This window comes from Helianthus annuus, chromosome 5, assembly GCF_002127325.2.
Source record: "Helianthus annuus cultivar XRQ/B chromosome 5, HanXRQr2.0-SUNRISE, whole genome shotgun sequence".
NCBI classification, from domain to species: Eukaryota; Viridiplantae; Streptophyta; class Magnoliopsida; order Asterales; family Asteraceae; genus Helianthus; species Helianthus annuus.
The window spans coordinates 23,169,532-23,189,777 of NC_035437.2; the positions used below are offsets into that span (position 1 = coordinate 23,169,532).

Genomic DNA, 20,246 nt, shown 5'->3' on the forward strand with positions numbered 1-20,246 from the left:
AAAGGCTTTTCGAGTTCTACAGGAAATCTGAGTTTCCCGAACAGCTTATAAAGCTTAAAACACTTTATTTATTATTTAAAACCAGTGGCAATTGGAATCGGGTCAAAAGACCTTGTAGAACTCCCGTTTTGGCCAAAAAGGGCATATTCGGTATTTACCGAACCGTAGCCATAACCGCAGGTTATGAGCAAGGTAAAAATTATTAAAAATCTTTAAAATTCCCAAAATATTATTTTACCACAGTGGGTAAAAGTTTTGGTGACGAAAACTTGGGTTAGATGAGCGTTATGCTAATTGCGCCGTTAATTACAAAACTTTCTTAAAAGTGCGCCTTTTAGCATAACTCTCATTCTAGACCTCGGATTGACGTGAAACTTTAGGGACATGCTTATATTTTAATAAGCAAGGTTTTAGTCCGTTCACGTGTCCGAAATACTCGTTTTAATTTCAAAAGGCCGTTACGGTCAACTTTTAGGCGAATGACGGAAATGCGCTAAAGACTCGGATAACTCATGAACCGACCACAGAGGTTTATACCAACATGTGACCTGGTCCTAAGAGAGTCCTAAGGTATATTTATACCTCACTAAAACGGGTCAGAACTGAAGTCAAAGCAAAAGTCAAACTTTTGCGACTTTCGGCTCCGAACCGGTTCTATATAGTAAATGATCGATTCAAACGAGCGCAAACAAGTTTATATACTTATTATCATGTTTTATGATTATCAAAACAGGTTCCATAACATATACATTACAGATTATGCTTAAATCGCTAAAATAGCTTTCTGTTGACTTTTTAACCGCACGTTTGACTCGATAATTGACATAGTTAGAGTGGTGATCAGGGGGAACCATTTTAGAGGTTTAATACCCACATAAATACCAACTCATAACCATCTTTGATTCGTCATAAGACTGAATCATTTGCAAGACATGGCAATGACAACCGTTAGTTACGACGGTTGAGTTTTTAGCTAAGAACTAAGCAAAAACTGAAGTATGAATGATCAAAGTAACTTACAGAAGCTAAGGCTTGAATATATAGCAGAGAAGAAGACTTGTATGCCTTAGAAATAATCAGATGAGAGTGTTTGTGTTGTGGTGAACTTATGAACATATGCCTTGCTATTTATAGCCAAAGACCAAGCTCAAGATCACTCCACATCACTCTACAACTGAAATGGGATGAATGGCATGTGTCCTAGGGGTGTATGGGTCGAGTAGGGGGCACCCATGCTGCCATAATTGATCAAATGATCGTTCAAAAGTGCCAAAAGCCAAGTAGTTACAAGGTTTCTGCATCTGGGCACTTTACGCGGCCCGCATGGGAGATCCCATGCTTTTTAACGCGGGTCGCCTAAAGTTAAGAAATCAGGCGAGTTATAAGGGAGGCTCGCGGCCCGCCTCAACTTATGTTGAAACTTCACGCGGGTCGCCTAAGGTTATATTTTCAGGATTTTTAAATCTTTTTGTAATTATTACAGAATCTGGCCATTAATAGCGAAATCTTTCGTAATGATTCGCCTGACCTTTCGGTTTTGAAGGGGTAACTTTGCGGTTTGGCCCTCGGTTATTTACCGATAGGGGCCTCGGGTTAATTACCCGCTTTATTAAGTCCCCGGTTATTTATTAATTATATTGGAAAGCCTTAACTTTCACTGTTTACGCTTTTAACCCTTCTTCTACGAATTCGATCGTAACTTTCTCGTTTCATATCGAAACTTCGCAAAATTCATATATATTATTTTAGTGAGGGTATAACACCGTTACAAAGTCTTTGGAACGTTAAAGGGTCACTCAGAGGTATTATTAAACATGTTGACACAGTTAACCCCTGTAGTTTGTAATCTCTCACTTTCTTCCGCGTTTTAGTTTTGTACGATCTATAATTTATTCGTTTGAAGGTTTAAGCATTATTTAGGGATACTATACAGTATATTCACCCTTGTTGACATTTATAACCCTCGAATTTATATACTTTCAAGGTTTGTCAAAATTAGTCCTTTATTTATTATAGATGCCACGTGTAAACAAATGACACGTGTTAACACATCATTGGACACAAAATTTCGAGGTGTTACAGTGTTTTTGAGGAGGGTTGGGTCTCTGCGGAAGACAAATATGAGATGCCTATTCAGGGGGATTCCATGACCAAGTCAATGGATGGTGAAATTGTTACTCGTGAGACAGGGCTAGGAGATGAAGGTTCTCTTAGAATTCCTCAGAATGTGAAAAGTACAGGTACACCCACTCAGATCTTTAATCCTGCGTTAAGTGGCAGAAATTACTAGAAATTACACAGGTTGTTGTAATGGCGATTTTCCGGTGACCCCTTATTTCTTGTGTGTGTTTGAAGGTTAGCAGGTGGTGGCTATGGCCGTTCATGGTGTTCCAGGGCAAGAAGCAGAGAGAAAGAAAGAGAGAAGGAGGCGGGGGTGGGTTTTTTATGTTTTATTTATTAGTAAGGGCATTTTGGTCATTTCACACCCACTTAACACCTAAAGTTAACCCCGTCTAGCGTATGGACTATACGAGTAACAATTTGTTAAACCACAGGGAGCAAACATGCTATTTTGAAAATGTGGGGACTATACGTGAAAAAAAATGCCAAACCACAAGGACTATCCGGGCAATTAACTCTTATGTTAATCAATAATAATAACAATATTAAAATTATTATTAATAGTTTTGTTTTTTAACGAATAAAAGTCTGGTTACCAGAGGTAACCCGATAACAAAAGATAACCTTTACGTTTGCGATCGCAAACATCGCTAGATAGCTTAAGCCCATCATTTTTGGTTTCGAGAAAAACCTACTAACTAAAAATCCACTACGATAGAACCCGGTTGAAATCAAATTCAAACTTAAACCTGTGATCTTTAACCCAAATCTTTATTCCTTGTTTATTAAGTTAAAGCTCACTGGCAATTAACATATTATAAATTAATATATTAACATATTATAGATTAGCAACATATTAGTGCATAGAGGTGTCGTACCCCATGTTTCGGGGGATTTTCAAAAAAAAAAAAAAATTGATATTATACTTTTAACCCAAAACTCCTTGTTTTTTTTTTTTACTTTCAACCCAAAAGTTTTCATTTTTTTTTTATTTTAACCTCACAATTTTTTTACTTTCAACTTTGGTCCCCTATATTTTATATACTTCTCAAAATTTTCATTTTAGGTTTCATTCTAAATTTTACGAGTTAACACAGCGCAACTTACTATGGTGCGTGATGTGTGTAAAATGCAACATATAAATCACATCAATTAAGGCATAAAACTAACCATTTTTAAGTACTAATGTTGGAAAAAGAGTGTTTTTGTCTTCCTTTTGTATTTTCAGGATGAAATGAGCTCAAAATCACAAAAGAAGCAAAAAGACAACTAATTCTACCATAAATACAAGAAAAGGAACAAAAGTAGACTGCCCGGACCCTCAACGGCACCTCCCAAAGCAAAGGAGAAGAAACAGAGTCTGAACACGCCCCGTGTCCAGCGAACACGGGGGCGTGCCCAGGAAGCAGCAGAAAAGACAAACCAGTAGAAGCTTCCATTGCCCACCACGGGGCCGTGTCCAGCGGGCACGGGGGCGTGGTGAAAGTACAGCAGGCGCATTAATTGTAATTGCGAATTACAATTAATGAAGAGAGAGAATGTCAGACGGGCACGGGGCCGTGTCCAGCGGACACGGGGCCGTGTCCAGCCTTCTGTTCAGCCTATAAATAGAGGAGCTTGGTTTCATTCTCTCTCATCCCTTGGCACACCACCTCTCTCACACTTCATCCACCACCCACCACCACCATAACACCATCATCCACCACCATCATCCATTGTCCATCGTAGAGTGTGTGAGTCGTCTCGGGATCCAAGATTGATCGTAAGAGTTCTTGACAATCAAGGCCATGTTTGCCTAAGTCTCTTACATCACTTGGTGAAGACAAGTGTTTAGTATAATACTTTTTATTTTTAATCTTTTGCACTTTTTATTTGGTTTTGTATTAATGACTTTAATAACTAGTTACTTATGTTGAAGGTGATCTTTCCTTATCGTTTGTCCGTGGTGTCTTGGCATTATTTTACTGTCTATATAAAATAAAAGATTTTCACCATTCATATCTCCACGGTCTATATGGAGGTATGTTGGCTACCTGGTCGGGGGTTAAGGGAACGGTTTGGTAAGGGTCTTGCCCTTGTTCAGCGTTTAGAGGTCCTGCTTGGGACCTGGGTCAATTTTAGTAGGATCTCCTTCAATACCCATAGGTATTGGATGGCGGGGATCCAAACTCTTTGACCCCCTCATAAGCTAACTACTATTAATACTATAACCCGGCTATTTAGGACTGTATCCCTGCTGACTCAGACTACTTAGCCGAGGGTAACGTCACCGCCAAAAGCGGGGCCTACCACAATTTGCATTAATAACTTAATTCATTATCTTTCAATAATCCGACCCTTTAGGATTGTATCCTTGCTGACTCAAACTACTGGGTTGAGGGTAACGTCGCCTTCAAAAGAGGGGCCTACTACAATAACTAAGATAATCTCTTAAACAAGTGCAAAAGTGCGAAAATAATCAAAGGTTATACTAATACACGTGTCGGATCCAAGTGATTCATCTTGTCTATCTGTTTTTATTTTATTTTTATTTTCAGCATTTAGTTAGTTTTTATTTTTCTTAGTTTAAACATTTTTCTAACCTTTTGATTTGATTAGACGTTGAGGATAAACCGGTACTAAAAGCTCTTGTGTCCTTGGACGACCTCGGTATCTTACCAACACTATACTACGTCCACGATGGGTGCACTTGCCCATATGTGTGTTTAGTGTTACTAAATATCGTGTTTTATAAATTTAAAACTTGGCTAAAAGTGTAAAAAGGGGCTTAAATACTCATAAAAAATATAACACACTTCACGCACATCAGTGCGACGCTTTTACGTTTTGTTTTACGCTACGCTCTAAATTTTGCAGGCGCAACTTACGTGTATAATTCGATGTTTTTACGTTTTGTTTTACGCCACACTCTAAATTTTGCAAGTTAACATGACGCAATGGTTCGTGTGTGGTTCAACTTTTTATATTGTCTGTTTTTTCCCGTTTGACAGGTTTGTCGCAACGTGCGGGGTCCTAAATCGATTTAATTATTATTTTCTATGTTTTACGTTTCGGTCTAATTCTTCGCATTAACACGTTGCAACTTCAGTGTTGATAGTCGTTAGCGGTGGTGTGGCATTATGTTATTTGTCACGGTTTTACGCCCCCGCCGCAACGCGGGGACTTAATAGTAATACTAGTTATTATTAATAGTTATAATAATGTACTGACAAGTTGGTCTAGTGGTTAGTCACTTGGTTTCTCTCCTTGAGGTCCCAAGTTCAACTCCCACTAGCATCACTTTGAAGGACATTGGTGGTGTCAATGAAGTTTAGAACTAAGCCTCTCTGGAGGTCGCCAGTTCGAAACCGAGCCGAACCGGGTTTTACCGCAGTGAGCCTTCGGGCAGCGGGTTTTTCCCGGAACTGGTGGCTTGGTGGCTCGGGTATGCATCCAACTCTGACCGTTATGAAAGAGGGGATGCATTTGCTCGATTGAGGGCATCTCACGATACTTAATAATAATAGTGATTTAGTGGGCCGTTAAAAAAATAGTTATAATAATAATATTTAATATAAATAATACCCTAATGCAATATTCCCCTGATATATACTTTTTTTTAACAAACAATCCAATTACCCAATAATTGCGGTGTGTTCTCATTGATTCACTTTCACTCTTTTTTATTTTTCTGCTTTAATTTCCCCTCAAAACCCACAAGTTTGTGAGCTTTTAGGGTTTCTTTGTCAACTATTTTGTGTCGATACATGTATGTATGTATGTATTGATCGCCTTTGAGTGTGTTATCAACGTACAATCTTCACCAATCTGTGAGCTTTCATGGATGTAAACAAGGAGAAGCTTGTCAGGTTAGTGTTGATCTAGGGTTTTTCTTGGGTTTATTTTTCATATTTCCGTTGAATTTTGGTTAAATTGATGAGAAATTGAAGTGGGTGTTGTTCAAGTTTTGATTTTTGGTTGTGGGATTTTGTGTTTTTGTTTGTTTTTATAGAATGAGAAGGTGTTGGGTGTGAAAATTTGTTGTTTGTGTTTGGTTTAATATGAAAATGGTTGGGTGCCTGCCAAGTGTTTGTTTTTATGCCTAGCTACAAAAGAATTTAGCAAATTTAGTAATTTGTTCACATGAATGTTAGGAAGAACAGATGTTTGATTTGTGGGAATCCATCAACCCTTTTTGTATAAACAGATGCTGCAAGAGTGTAACTGATAGCATCAGTTATCATACTTCACAATTGTATTTTCAGGTTCTATGCTGACGGCAAGCAAAAGAGCGATTTCGTGTGGGGAAGAACCGAGCCGTTACACCTTGAAAAGTCGGCGTCTGGGTACAATTTCGGGTTACCAGCTAAGGGAAAACACAATGGGCCCACTAACTCTAAACAAGGAACTTGTAACCTGTTCCCTGAGGATCATGAACCGTGGCAGAAACGGATACTTGACCCGGGTAGTGAAATTGTATTGCAGTGGAACCGCGTGTTCATTGTTTCGTGCTTGGTGGCGCTATTTATAGACCCGCTGTATTTTTACTTACCTGGTGTGAGAGTAGATCAAGATTCATGGTGTGTTAAAACGGACTTGAATTTGAGGATAACCGTGACCGCTTTTCGCACGTTAGCGGATTTGTTCTACTTGTTACATGTTGTGATTAAATTCAGAACGGCGTATGTTGCCCCTAGCTCACGCGTTTTTGGGCGGGGTGAGCTTGTTATGGATCCTAAGAAGATTTCGAGAAGGTATATTAGAACCGATTTCTTCGTTGATCTAATTGCAACACTTCCGCTCCCTCAGGTACTTTATAAAAAACTTTATTTATTTATTTTTGTTATGTTAGTTCATTCATAATTTTATATGATTTTGCAGATTGTTATATGGTTTGTGATACCTGCAACTAGGAGCTCACGGGCCAATCACAATAACAATGCACTCGCGTTAATTGTTTTGTTACAATATATTCCAAGATTATATCTGATTTTTCCGTTAAGTTCGGAACTGGTGAAAGCGACAGGAGTTGTAACAAAAACCGCTTGGGCGGGGGCTGCATATAACTTAATGTTGTATATGATAGCTAGTCATGTATGTGCATCCTAAACCCTAAACCATGCCATTTTTTATTTCTAAATATATGTGTTCACAAATTGTTCATAAACACTTACCGAGCGAGATTGTATATTCGTGTTCGTTTGTTAAGAAAATGTTCTTGTGTGTTCGTTTGTTAATTTTAGGCAATAAATGCAAATGAACGCTCATGAACACAAATGGAAACAAACGAACACAAACAAGTGTTCATGTGATGCTTATTAAGTATTTTATTAGTTGGGATTTTAAAGTAAATTATAAAATATAAAAACTAAAGTCACTAATGAACTATTGAACACATACGAACACATTACCGAACGTTCACGAACATGGCCTCTGTTCATGTTTGTTCATTTAACTAAATGAAGGAAATTCCTTGTTCGTGTTCGTTCATTTAACAAACGAATTTCCCGCCAAATGGTTCTTGAACTGCTCGCTGAACGTTTGGTTCATCTGCAACCCTCGTTATGATTACAAAAACGATATTACTACTATAATCATAATCTTATGTTGTGAATAAAACGATTTAGGAGACTGTATAAGATAAAAATAGACTTTGGAAAACTTCCAACATCTTTGACCCGTTCCCCCTTTTAGACCCTTTTTCTTAAATGGGTTGAAAGCCCGAGCTTCACTTTTATCAATGATAACAAATTCCATTTCTTGGTTTCCTCATTTATAACATGTTTGTTTTTGGTAATTAGGTATTGGGTGCAGCTTGGTATTTGCTATCAATTGATCGACACATGTCGTGCTGGAAATCTATATGCAAAACCGAAAAGCTTTGTAAATCTAGCTTTCTCGATTGCAGCACCATCAATCATATCGATCGCCAAAACTGGGCGAATGTTACAACTGCATTCAAGAAGTGTACCGCTGATGATAATAGCTCGCCTTACAATTTCAAATACGGAATATTCGAAAGTGCGGTGCAGAAGAATGTGATATCCTCGAGTTTCTTTCACAAATACTTCTATTGTTTGTGGTGGGGATTACAACAACTAAGGTGTGTCGTCTCTTCCAAGTTATTAGATTGTATATTTTTGGTGGGCATGCACCATTGACCATATTAGAACAAAATAATATTAGAGAATTGGAGCAAACATAGGGTACGTTTGGCATGGAGCTTTTAAGAGCTTTTAGGAGCTTCTAGCTTTAAGCTTTTAAGAAAAGCTCCTACTCAATAAAAAAGTCTTGTTTGGTTGAAGGAGCTTTAAGCTTTTAGGTTAGGAGCTTGAAGCTTTTGGTTAAACGCTACTACTAGTAGCGTTTAGAAGGAGCTACAAGCTTTTAGGGAAAAATGACTATTTTAACCTCTAAAAATAAGGAACTTTTTAATGCACCAACTTTCTAAATTTTTAGTTATGTCCATTTTGGTCATTTTATACAATTTATTAAAAGCTCCAGCTACTCTACCAAACACCAAATATATCTAAAAAGCTACAACTACTAGCTACCAGCTTCCAGCCACCAGCTACCAGCTTTCAGCCACCAGCTACTTTTGCCAAACATACCCATAGTGAGAATAAGCGGGGATGGTGCAAGGAGCTTTAGAGTTACATGTATTCCAAGTCTTTTATATATATCGTTTTCACGGTTTGTGGAAATAGTAGATAGCACAATAAACGTAAATCTCAAGATTTACAACATTTATATTGCTTAGTAAGTCTTCACACATGTCAGGCTGGCCTTGTCAAGTGCTGCAACAACATTTTTGCTTCTCCTTGCTAAACAATATATTGATATTAATTTTAAGTTTTATTTTTATAAATATAGTTATTTACACCTCTTTCATTTATTAGATAATTTCCTTTTACATCTCTTATTACTTACATTTATCATATTTTATTAGAAATTTAGAATCATATCACTATAAATTATGTATTACTTTTGACATGTTACATCATCAAAAAGATGTGATAATTGTCTTTGTTTCGTTGAAATAATATGAATATTTACTTTATTTTTAAGTTTACCACATAATAAAATAACATTGTAAATTGAGATTTGGTTGGATAAAATAAAATGTCTATTTAGATTATAGTTGTCAATACCGGCTATAGGCTCTACATGGCGATGCGCCCATTTGTCGCTATATAGGGTGTTTAACAACAAATAGCGACTTTTTTGTATTTTTTTATAAATATAAATAGCGTGCCTATTAGGGTTTTTTTTTTCACGATTGAAAAAAGAAGCGTATTTAGATGAAATATACATGTAAAAATATCATATTTTGATAAAATATACATGTAAAATATTTTATTAAATTTTCTACTACTACTGCTATTTGCTATTGACAACTATGATTTAGATTTTATTTTCTACCCAAACTAATTGTTGATTTAATGTTATTTTATTTTTTTGTTAGGTTAAATGTAAAATAAGTATCAACAATATTGATGTCAATATGTAAAAGTTTTGTTCATACTTTTTGTTATACATTCCAAATTTTCAATCTTATGTTGTTTTTCAGTTCATACGGGCAAAATTTGTCAACAAGCACGTTTATAGGGGAGACAACGTTTGCCATACTAATTGCCATTGTCGGTCTCGTTTTGTTTGCTCACTTGATTGGCAACATGCAGGTATGTTAAAATACTTCATTATCACTTTAACTAAATAAATAAAGCTTTTATTATCATATAAATTTATTAAATCTTTTATATCACATCTTTAAATACATGTGTAGACTTACCTGCAATCATTAACAATGAGACTCGAAGAATGGAGGCTTAGAAGACGAGACACCGAGGAATGGATGAGACACCGTCAACTCCCCGAAGATTTAAGAAAACGCGTTCGACGTTTCGTACAATACAAATGGGTCGCAACTCGCGGGGTCCACGAAGAAGCGATCCTTCATGGGTTACCCGCGGATCTCCGTCGCGATATCCAACGTCACCTGTGCTTGGATCTTGTTAGGCGGGTCCCGTTCTTCTCACAAATGGATGATCAGTTGCTAGACGCAATATGCGAACGTTTGGTTTCTTCTTTAAGCACGGAAGGTGCTTACATGGTTCGTGAAGGAGACCCTGTGACGGAAATGTTTTTCATAATCAGAGGTAGGCTCGAGAGTTCCACAACGAACGGGGGTCGAACGGGATTTTTTAATTCTATAATAATGAGGCCCGGTGACTTTTGCGGTGAAGAGCTTTTAGCATGGGCGTTACATCCAAAGTCAACGGTTAACTTACCATCGTCAACTCGAACCGTTAGATCACTGACGGAAGTCGAAGCTTTTGCGTTACGTGCCGAAGATTTGAAATTTGTCGCGAATCAGTTCCGAAGACTTCATAGCAAGAAACTGCAGCATACTTTTCGGCACTATTCGCATCATTGGAGAACATGGGCTGCTTGCTTTATACAGGCCGCTTGGAGACGACATAAACGAAGAACGATGGCGAGGTATTTGTCAACGATGGAGTCGTTCGTTAGTCACGACGATGAACAAGAACAGGATGAAGAACAAGCTGAAGAAGATGATCAAGAACATGAACATGAACATGAACAAGGTCATAGTCAAGATCATGATCCAACGGCCCAGGTGAAGTCAAACCTCGGGGTGACGATATTGGCGTCGAGATTTGCGGCAAACACAAGAAGAGGAATTGCTCAGAGGCTTAAAAGTGGAGGTGGGATGCCTAAGTTGCAGAAGCCTGATGAACCTGACTTTTCTGTTGACCCTGATATCAATTAGTTGACTTTTATGGGGTCAACAAGAGGATACATATATAGTTGCCATGACACATCCACCACAACTTGGTGAGCTGAATTTGAATTTACATAGATTTTGGTTTAGATTTTAAAATTGTAGTTTTTTTGGGTTGTGGCTGATGCAACCCTGATCAAGTTTGATGCTGTATTTACAAATGTTGGAAACACTAGTAGGTTTTATATTTATATCTATATTTAAATATTGGGTTCTTTGGTTGGTTGGTTTGATTTGGTCATGAGTAGAGGTTTATTTTATTTTATTTTATTTTATATTAATAAACCAACCTAATGAATAGTGATAGACCATTAAGAAGTTGTCACGTGGTGGCGGTTGGCCCATTAAGAAGTTGCCACGTGACAACTTTTTTATATACGCTGTATAATTAAAAAAAACTCAATTCGTAACTTTGCTTAATTTTTTCAGGCGTTTCGTTGTAAATTTTGTTGAGGGTAGAGTTGCATTCAAAATAGAGTGTTCGTTTTGTTTTTTTTATATATGTTATATGAATGCATGCCGGTATCGTGGTGATACCCTGACGAACCGAACCGATTCCTACCAAACAATTGTTTTCAATCGATGTAGATCATAAGTTGATATTCTTTTGGTCATATTACTGTAACATAGCGAGATGAAGCGATACCAATCAAATTCCTATCGCGTAACATGGGAATCTACCTACGCAACGCATCGGTTTTGATACCACTAGTTACTTTGAAAAAATAACGAAATTAGCCATATTTTGGGATTTGATATACCCGGTATACATGTCATAAAATAAGTTTTGATTACAAGATAAGTTTTTGCTATAGTGATTACAAGATGTTTTAACAAAAGGATGCAATCTTGGTAGTGCTAATGTTTGGAAAGAAAGACGTCTTGATGGAAAGCGACTTTACGAGGTCTTTATTACAGTCTGTCGTCTTGATGGAAAGGGACTTTACGAGGTCTTTATTATAGACTATAATCATAAGGTATAAATTCTTTGCTAAAGTGATTATTTCTAGACTTTTTCCACACCATTAGACTATATCGGTAACTAGATTTACAAGATGAAAGAAAAACAATATCTTAAAAAGACGAGATCGACAACATAAGACGAAACTTGACCACCTTTGAATAAACACCCAGTTAGTTAATCCTGGGAATAGCTTATGGTTTGTGTCTCGTCCAAATAAGGTTAATCTTCTTCTGAACTTGATGATCAGCTATGTCGATCCTACAAAACAATCAACACACCGTGAAGCTCAATGCGATCTTTGCACAATGCTGTGGTAAAAGGGTGGCATGTAAACCCTGGATAAACATATTTAAATTCAGGAAAAAGGACAAGATTAAAAGACTCAACCCTATTAAACCAATAACAAACTAGACATGAAAACTTGTGGATACTAACTTATGTTTTGATTGAATATGTAATTTTACAAGTTTAGAGGAGATACAAGAAATTATCCAATTTTTTGTTACTTTACCATCACTTAAAGCATAACATATTAGGGATCCGAGCTCAACGGGTATACCGGAAACACCCGGGATGGGTATACACGAAGCCCGATAGGTAGGGTTGTTCATTTTTATCTGAAACCTGGCTCGAACTCAAAGTCATTCGAACCCGAATAGCCCAAACCCGACCAACCCGAACCTTCTATGGATCGGTTATCGGGTCAATTTTTCCCGGCCAAAACCCAAAAACATGACCCGAAAAACCCAAAACATGAAACCTGAAAAAAAAAACCGAACATTTATTGTCTTTATTTATAGATGTGATTTATCTAGTATTTGGAACATTAAGATTTGGAAATGTGAACATTATAATATCATACCGTTAAATAATTTTGGATTTTGATGATATTTTTTCGTAACAATATGCATCCTGATGATATTTTATAAAAAAAGAAAAACATTTATTTTCATATGACTTCTAAACCTGAAAATCGAACAACCTGACCTGAACTAACCCAAATAACACGAACCCAACTAACCAGAATTTTAAATGGTTTGGTTATAGGGTCACCTTTTACCAACCAAACCCCGAACAAGTATGAGATTAGTTTTTAAAATTTATGTGGGTTTATACTTTATACTAAAACACCACCGAACTTTCTCTTTATAAAAATCGGACCTCAAATATTCTCTGGCCTCAAATAAAGTCCCCAATAACAAAATCCTAACTAGCAACCGTATGAATGAACCCAGATAAAAGATAACGAGAGTTAAGATAATGTTGATAACAGGAAGAGAAATTGCATCTTCATGGTCTCTTCGTTGCACTTTACCAAAGCAATCTCGCACATCACTTCACAGAAGCATTCGACACAATTCATCCCTTTGCAGAGCCACACTTTCCGTCAATCGGAAGCCCAACTTATCATTATCTTCATCCACCAGGTAAATTTCTCATCCAATTTGAATCTTTATTCATCTTTTGCAAATGGGTGTTGAAAAAAAATCCAATTTTGATGGGAATTTGGGGGTGCTGTTGATGATTAGAAGCTAATTGGGCAAATGGGTCGATGTTGTTGATTGTTATTATTGAAAGTTTTGTTTGATTGGGAAGTGGGTATTCTTGATTATTATCTTCTTGTTGCAAGATTTGTTGGGAATTTAGTGTTTAAGTGTTTTGGCTATTGGTTTTACTAGTTGTGAGTTATGGATAGTTTGAGACCATTAGTTGTGTTAGGGGCTGTTTGCAGTGGCGGATCTTGCCCGTTGAACATGCCAGGGCCAAGAGACATGGGCACTAAAAAAAACCCGGGCAAGCCCGGGCCAAACATAGTATATATAAAAAATTTCGATCGAAATGCGGAAAATTAGCACTATGGCCGAAAAACTTGCCCGGGCCGTGGCCCTACCATAGCTCTTCTAAGAACCGCCCATGGCTGTTTGTTTACCTCTTAATGAGGCTAATGAGGCTCTTAATGGTTCAGACCTCTTACTGGTTCAACACTTAATGGTTCAGACTGTTTGTTTCATGAACAGATGTCTGAATGGTTTAGACATTTGCCTCTGAATGGTTAAGATTTATACAGAGTCTGAATGGTTAAGACCTCTAATCTGAATTGGTCAGACATTTGCCTCTGAACGGTTAAGCATTATACATGCTCTTAACGGTTCAGACTTCTTACTGGTTCAGCACTTAATGGTTCAGACCTCTTACTGGTTCAGCACTTAACCATTCAGATGTTGCCAAACAGTCCCTTATTCGAAGAGTTTGATATTTGGAATAGGGTCTTTAATCCTTTACAAATCATGGGATAACAAGATTTTGATTAATGGTTTCAAAATTTGATACAAAAATAGCTAAAAGATGAAAGCTTTCAAGTGTGGAAATTCTGTTCATTTGTTGTTTTCGAATGTTTATCTTCTCATCCGTCTTCGCTTAATATTTTGTTTTCCATTTTTTTTGCGACGCCCTGTCCCACTTTAGTTGTTAGTTGAAGTTGTGGATCTACTATTAACTTAACATCGTGAACTTTAAGTCCATTTGGAAGTTATTAAGTTAGTCCTAGTTTGTAGGGGTGTTCAGAAAAAACCGAAACCAAATAAAAACCGAAAACCGAACTGTAACCGAAACAGCTGATCCGAATGACAAATTCAGTGTTTGGTTTGGTTTTTAACCGAATCTGAATTGTTTTTTTTTCTTTTTCTTTTCATCTGATAAACTGATGAACACCCCTACTAGTAGTTATTATCTCCTTGATATTATAAACTTCACTAACAACAATATTAATGCAAACTGAGCTCCATAATTATTATCGTTAACGTTTCTTTATTAGTGTACCAACTACCAACAATGTTGTATTTCCTTGTTCATGTATTCCATTCTGACATGCCAACGTTATGTATATGGCCCGTAAATAAGAATATATTCTTGTTTAAAATAGACTATTTGTATTTCCATTAAACTTCAAACGGTACTTCTGTTGCTTTGCAGTATTTTGACAATTTTTTTTTTTAATTTCATTTCTTTTCCAGCTGTGAGAGCTCTAATTTTGATCCACTAGGAATCAATTCAGGTAAATTATCGGGTCTAAGTTCCGCTTGGGAAAGCGTTTTAGGCTTGTTTTCAGAGACATTTGAGAGCACTTCAAGCACAAGAAATGATAAAACTCCCTCAGCTAAAGGAGTTGCAGGTGTGGCTTTGATCTATCAACTTTTCCTATACTTTTGAAAATGATTTACTTTTGTTGCATCTTTTTTGAAAAAATAATAAATAAATAAATAAAGTACTACACTTTGCAAGAACAATGGTGCCTGACAGTTGTGCCGGATAAAAAATGCTTATCAATGCAAAGTATAACGTATATCTTGTATATTGGAAGAACAATGACCACTTGCAAATTTGTAATATTTCAGTAATAAACCGAGTTTTCAAATAAAATAATTTAGTATGTTTAAACTTTAATGCGTAAAAGTTGCACTATAGGCTATACTATCAACCTGTTTCCTTTGGCTCCCTAGCTCCAGAAGCTATCTGTTTGTTGACTAGGGTCCAAAAGGTTGTGCACAGCAGTTGCTCATCAATAGGGGGGCAGGGGTTTGTCTTTAATAGGCTAGGGTTTGCTATTCAGAAAGGGGTAGCGGCGCAGCTTGTTGCTCGCTTACCTGCGATATTGATGTAACTCGGCCAGTTCATATATATAATTAATTATTTATCAAAAAAAAAAGCTTTTCTTCATTACTATTATTTATTTATTTTTCATGTTAGATCTTTTAAAGATAAAACATACACGAATCAACCCATACATAAGTAAATGGGTCAAAATTGTCACCTGTAAATTGATCCTATGTTTATGTTCTAAACTAAAAAAAGCCACTTTATATTAATATTCCCCATTGTGATTTTTTTTTTCTCTTTAATTGTGATCAGCTTCAATAGAGGACACATCGATTGATTTCGGGGACTTTTTCAAAGGCCCATTACCCGGAAAATTTCTCAAACTTTTAGGGTACTTGGCTTTATCTAGACTTGGAATATACATACCACTCGGTGGGGTGAATAGAGATGCATTTATCGGAAATTTGGATCAAAACAGTATTTTATCTACTTTGGATACATTTTCCGGTGGAGGAATCGGTCGTTTAGGGATATGTTCCCTTGGTATAGTCCCGTTTATTAACGCTTCAATCGTGTTTCAACTTCTTACACAAATTTATCCAAAGTTACAAGAACTTCAAAAACGAGAAGGTGAAGCGGGTCGAAAGAAAATTCTTCAATATACTCGATATGCTTCTGTTGGCTTTGCTGTTGTGCAGGTAAAATGATTTTTCTTTACTATAAATATCAAACGTAAATTTATAAAAAAAAAAAAAACTACAACTATTATCCATTTCTCCACTCTTATAGTGTCAATGGTTAGTATTTATAATAGGGTTGTTAGTCGCATAACAAAGGTAATTATGACCCTTGGTCAAATTTATATTTTAGATAGTAAAGTACACGGATGGTCCTTATAGTTTGTCAAAATTTTGGATTTAGTCCCTAGCTTTCCAAAAGTACACGGATGGTCCCTGTGGTTTGCATTTTGTAACGCATTTAGTCCCGTGTACTTTTGGAAACCACAGGGACCATCCGTGTCATTTTGGTTACAAAGTGCAAACCACAAGGACCATCCATGTACTTTTGGAAAAATCTGGGGACTACATGCGTTACAAAGTGCAAACCTCAGGGACCATCTGTGTACTTTTGAAAAGTTGTGGACCAAATCTAATATTTGTTATTCCTTTTTAATAAATCTGATTAAACACTTAAAACTTTTAATAAAAGCCCTCAACTTTCAATGGTTTGATAAAAAAACCCCAAAACTTAAAAAAAAAAAACAATGTTGACCTTTTGTTACGTTTCATTCAAGACTACTTTAAATCAAAAATTTTTGCTAAGATTTTTTTTCTGGAGTATAAAAACTTGGTCACCCGATATAGAAATTTGACAAAAGTTAGTTACTTTATCACAAAATTCCCCTTTATAACAAATTTTTACATTTCAATTTCACGGGAAAAACAAGTAATATTTCTTGATAACACAAACTTCGTTAACATTTGTTTAATTTTCCTGATGAGCAGGCAATTGGTCAAGCACTGTTTCTCCGTCCATACGTCGACGATTTCAGCACTCAATGGGTGTTATCATCTGTTATTTTACTAACACTTGGATCGGTTTTTACAACATTTATTGGGGAAAGAATTACAGATTTAAAACTCGGAAACGGTACTTCACTACTTATTTTCACAAGCATCATCTCATATTTACCAGCGTCATTTGGTAGAACGGTTGCGGAGGCTTTTCAAGATGGTAACTATCTGGGCTTAGCTGCCATCGTTTTATCCTTCGTCCTGCTAGTTCTTAGCATCGTCTACGTTCAGGTAAAATTACCAATTTACCCTTTGTTACGTATTATTAAATGATACTGATTTGGCAGTGAAGTAAAGAACATGTTAAACAATCTTTTCAGGAAGCCGAAAGAAAAATTCCGCTTAACTATGCTTCAAGATACAGTAGTAGAACAGGGGGGCTTCAGAAATCTGCTTATTTGCCCTTTAAGGTTTGTATCATTGTATATTTATTATTATTTATTTACTAGGGTGGTAAATCCTGACACGACCCGAAAATAGTCAGGTTTTGGGTTGTCATATCATATCTAACCCGTTTAATAAACGGGTCATGTTTGGCTTGGCTTGTTTAACATGTTTAAATAAACGGGTTGTGTTTGGGTTGACCTGTTTAACTCATTTAATTAAACATGTCGCGTTTGGGTTGACTTGTTTAACTTATTTAACTAAACAGGTCGATGTGCCAACCCGTTTACGACCTGTTTAACCCATTTATTACAACCCTCCAACCTCTTTAACGTGTTTACAACCCGCTAACCTATTTGAGTCGTTTAAATAAACCGGTTATGCGGGTCGTATTTAGGTTACGCAATTTTACATCTGTTCGGGTTTCTTCGACACAAATAATTATATTCTAAAAAACCATTACTTCTGCCTGGCTATGTTTATTGAAGATTTTGAGTGTAATTTTGCTAGGTTAACAGTTCGGGAGTGATGCCAATTATATTTTCCACGTCATCATTAGCTCTTCCTGCCACTCTGGCACGCTTTACCGGTTTAAACGTGCTGAAAAATGCTGCAGTCAGCTTGAACCCCGGCGGTAAGAATACGTATACGATCAAGATCAACAAAAACATTATTTTACCAACACTCGGGCCATATTTTGTGTTAATCTAACTATAATTTGTAATTTTGTAGGTGCTTTTTATCTCCCAACAAACATCTTATTGATAGGTTTCTTTAATTATTACTACACTTTTCTACAACTGGACCCTGATGATGTCAGCGAACAGTTGAAGCGCCAAGGCGCCTCCATCCCTCTGGTCCGACCCGGGAAAAGCACAGCGGCTTTCATCAGAACGGTAATGTCCGATTCTCACGGTCAAACATGTCGTTTGTGGTCAAATACAAATTTTCAAAGAGCTAACATTTTTTTTTTTTTTTTTTTGTGATCCAGGTTCTGAGTAGGATATCAGTTTTAGGGTCGGTGTTTTTGGCGATTCTTGCAGCTGGGCCCGCAGTTGTGGAACAAACGACACACTTGACTGCTTTCAGGGGATTTGCGGGTACATCGGTTTTGATTCTGGTAGGTTGTGCTACCGACACCGCGAGAAAAGTTCAAGCGGAGATTATTTCTCAGAAGTACAAGAACATCGAGTTCTATGAGATTGACAAAGATACAACCTTTTAAACTTGAAACATAACTCACAATAGTTTTTGTAATTTTGAACACGATATTTGTGTAGTTTGTGATTAGCCATTGTATTTATTTGTGATGTGTTATATTTTAAGTAAGCATGTCGAAAGGGTTGTGTTGGGTTAGGTAAGTATTGGGTAAAGTTGGGTTTGGGTCGAAACTGTTGTTTTAGAAAAGTATATATTTGGTTAGGGTCATAACGGGATCGGGTTTAAAAAGGTCATTTTTAAAAGAAAAGTATCAACATGGGTAGACCTGTTATATTTGTTTTTATAGCGGCTACACAAATTGGTCCAGTTACAACTGTACCAGGGGCTCCAGCAATCGTTCTGGCAACACACGTGGTCGAGGCAGCTACAACAATCGTTGCCAAGGAGGAGGTAATCGTAGACAATTTTCTTGGGCTTCTAACCAGAATAATGTTTATGGAACATGTAATAGGTGCGGTATTGGCCATGTTCCCTCACAGTGCCCCAACTGGGATCCCAATACCTTGAGGACAAGACAACCTTCCCCTAACTTTGCGGATACTTTGCATCATTCCCCACCTCTCGTGTCAACATACGAGTGAACAAAATGGTTTTGTTGAGCGACGATTTGAAACAGGTCTTACCTTACTAGCCCAATCTCATGTTCCACAATGGTTTTGGCACTTTGCCTTCGACACGGCTGTTTATCCGATTCACTGTATGCCCTCCAGAAAAAAACTAACATTTCACCCTTTGAACAAATTTTCCATCATCCACCCGCTTTCTCGTTCTTATGGGTATTCGGGTGTCGATGCTATCAATATCTCTGTCCCTACAACAAACATAAAATGGATTTTGGGTCTCTTCCATGTGTCTTCCTTGGTTATAGTACGCTCATCATGGCTACCGGTGTTTTAATCTCCACTTTGAACGTCTATATGTCGCTCGACATGTTCGTTTTCATGAACATTCGTATCTCATCACCAGTGGCGGAGCTTGACCAAAAGTTCCGAGGGGGCGGAAAGTCATGGGACCCAATTTATATATTGTATAAATATTTAGGCAAAATGATTAGGGGGGGGGGGGGATCCTATATAATTTTAAAATTTTCGGATGAAAAATAGGAAATTTTACATTTCTAACCGAAACATTGGGGGGCGGGTGCACCCCCACTTCACACTAAGCTACGCCCCTCTTCATCACAACCTGATCCTTATTTTTCCTCTTATCCCACCGCCTTTTCACCTTCTCAACCTGACCTTCCTGAACCCAATACCCCCTTAGACAACTCTGCACCATCCACCTCACTCTCGGCCTACACACCAGGCCCTGCACCACCCTCGGGTCACACTGTCGAGCCAACATTGGCCCACACACCAACCTCGTCTCATACCGAGCCAACCCAATCACCAGCCACTACCTCAAGCGCACATACAACCCCGGCCCGCCCACAACAACCCACCATCAACCCACCCCGTCCACGACCGCCCAGTCTCCGTCCTAATCCTAAACAAACGAAGCCCTACAATGCTACATCTTTCCACACTCATACTGCCACTCTTGACACTGAACCTGCCACCTTTATTGTTGCTAACAAATATCATCAATGGCGTCACGCCAT

At 37.4% G+C, this 20,246-nt stretch overlaps 2 protein-coding genes and 1 long non-coding RNA gene across 3 annotated transcripts; all 3 read left to right on the forward strand.

Moving 5' to 3' along the window:
- Positions 1-2,087: 2,087 nt before the first annotated feature.
- On the forward strand, positions 2,088-2,537 carry LOC110938633. The gene is made up of 2 exons (XR_002591545.2): positions 2,088-2,240; positions 2,356-2,537. It is a non-coding gene; the product is annotated as an uncharacterized LOC110938633 (long non-coding RNA).
- Positions 2,538-5,737: 3,200 nt separating this feature from the next.
- Positions 5,738-11,128, forward strand: LOC110940162 (cyclic nucleotide-gated ion channel 17). The gene is made up of 6 exons (XM_022181723.2): positions 5,738-5,969; positions 6,366-6,909; positions 6,982-7,194; positions 7,902-8,203; positions 9,671-9,782; positions 9,887-11,128. Exons 1-6 carry the CDS (start codon positions 5,941-5,943, stop codon positions 10,892-10,894), a joined length of 2,208 nt encoding a protein of 735 aa, XP_022037415.1. The 5' UTR covers positions 5,738-5,940; the 3' UTR covers positions 10,895-11,128.
- A 1,908-nt stretch (positions 11,129-13,036) lies between these two features.
- LOC110940163 (preprotein translocase subunit SECY, chloroplastic) lies at positions 13,037-18,765 on the forward strand. Its single transcript, XM_022181724.2, has 8 exons — positions 13,037-13,297; positions 14,885-15,042; positions 15,780-16,165; positions 16,973-17,272; positions 17,362-17,451; positions 17,936-18,059; positions 18,158-18,321; positions 18,417-18,765. The coding sequence occupies exons 1-8, from the start codon at positions 13,131-13,133 to the stop codon at positions 18,648-18,650; spliced, it is 1,623 nt and encodes a 540-aa protein (XP_022037416.1). The 5' UTR covers positions 13,037-13,130; the 3' UTR covers positions 18,651-18,765.
- The last annotated feature ends 1,481 nt before the right edge of the window (positions 18,766-20,246 follow it).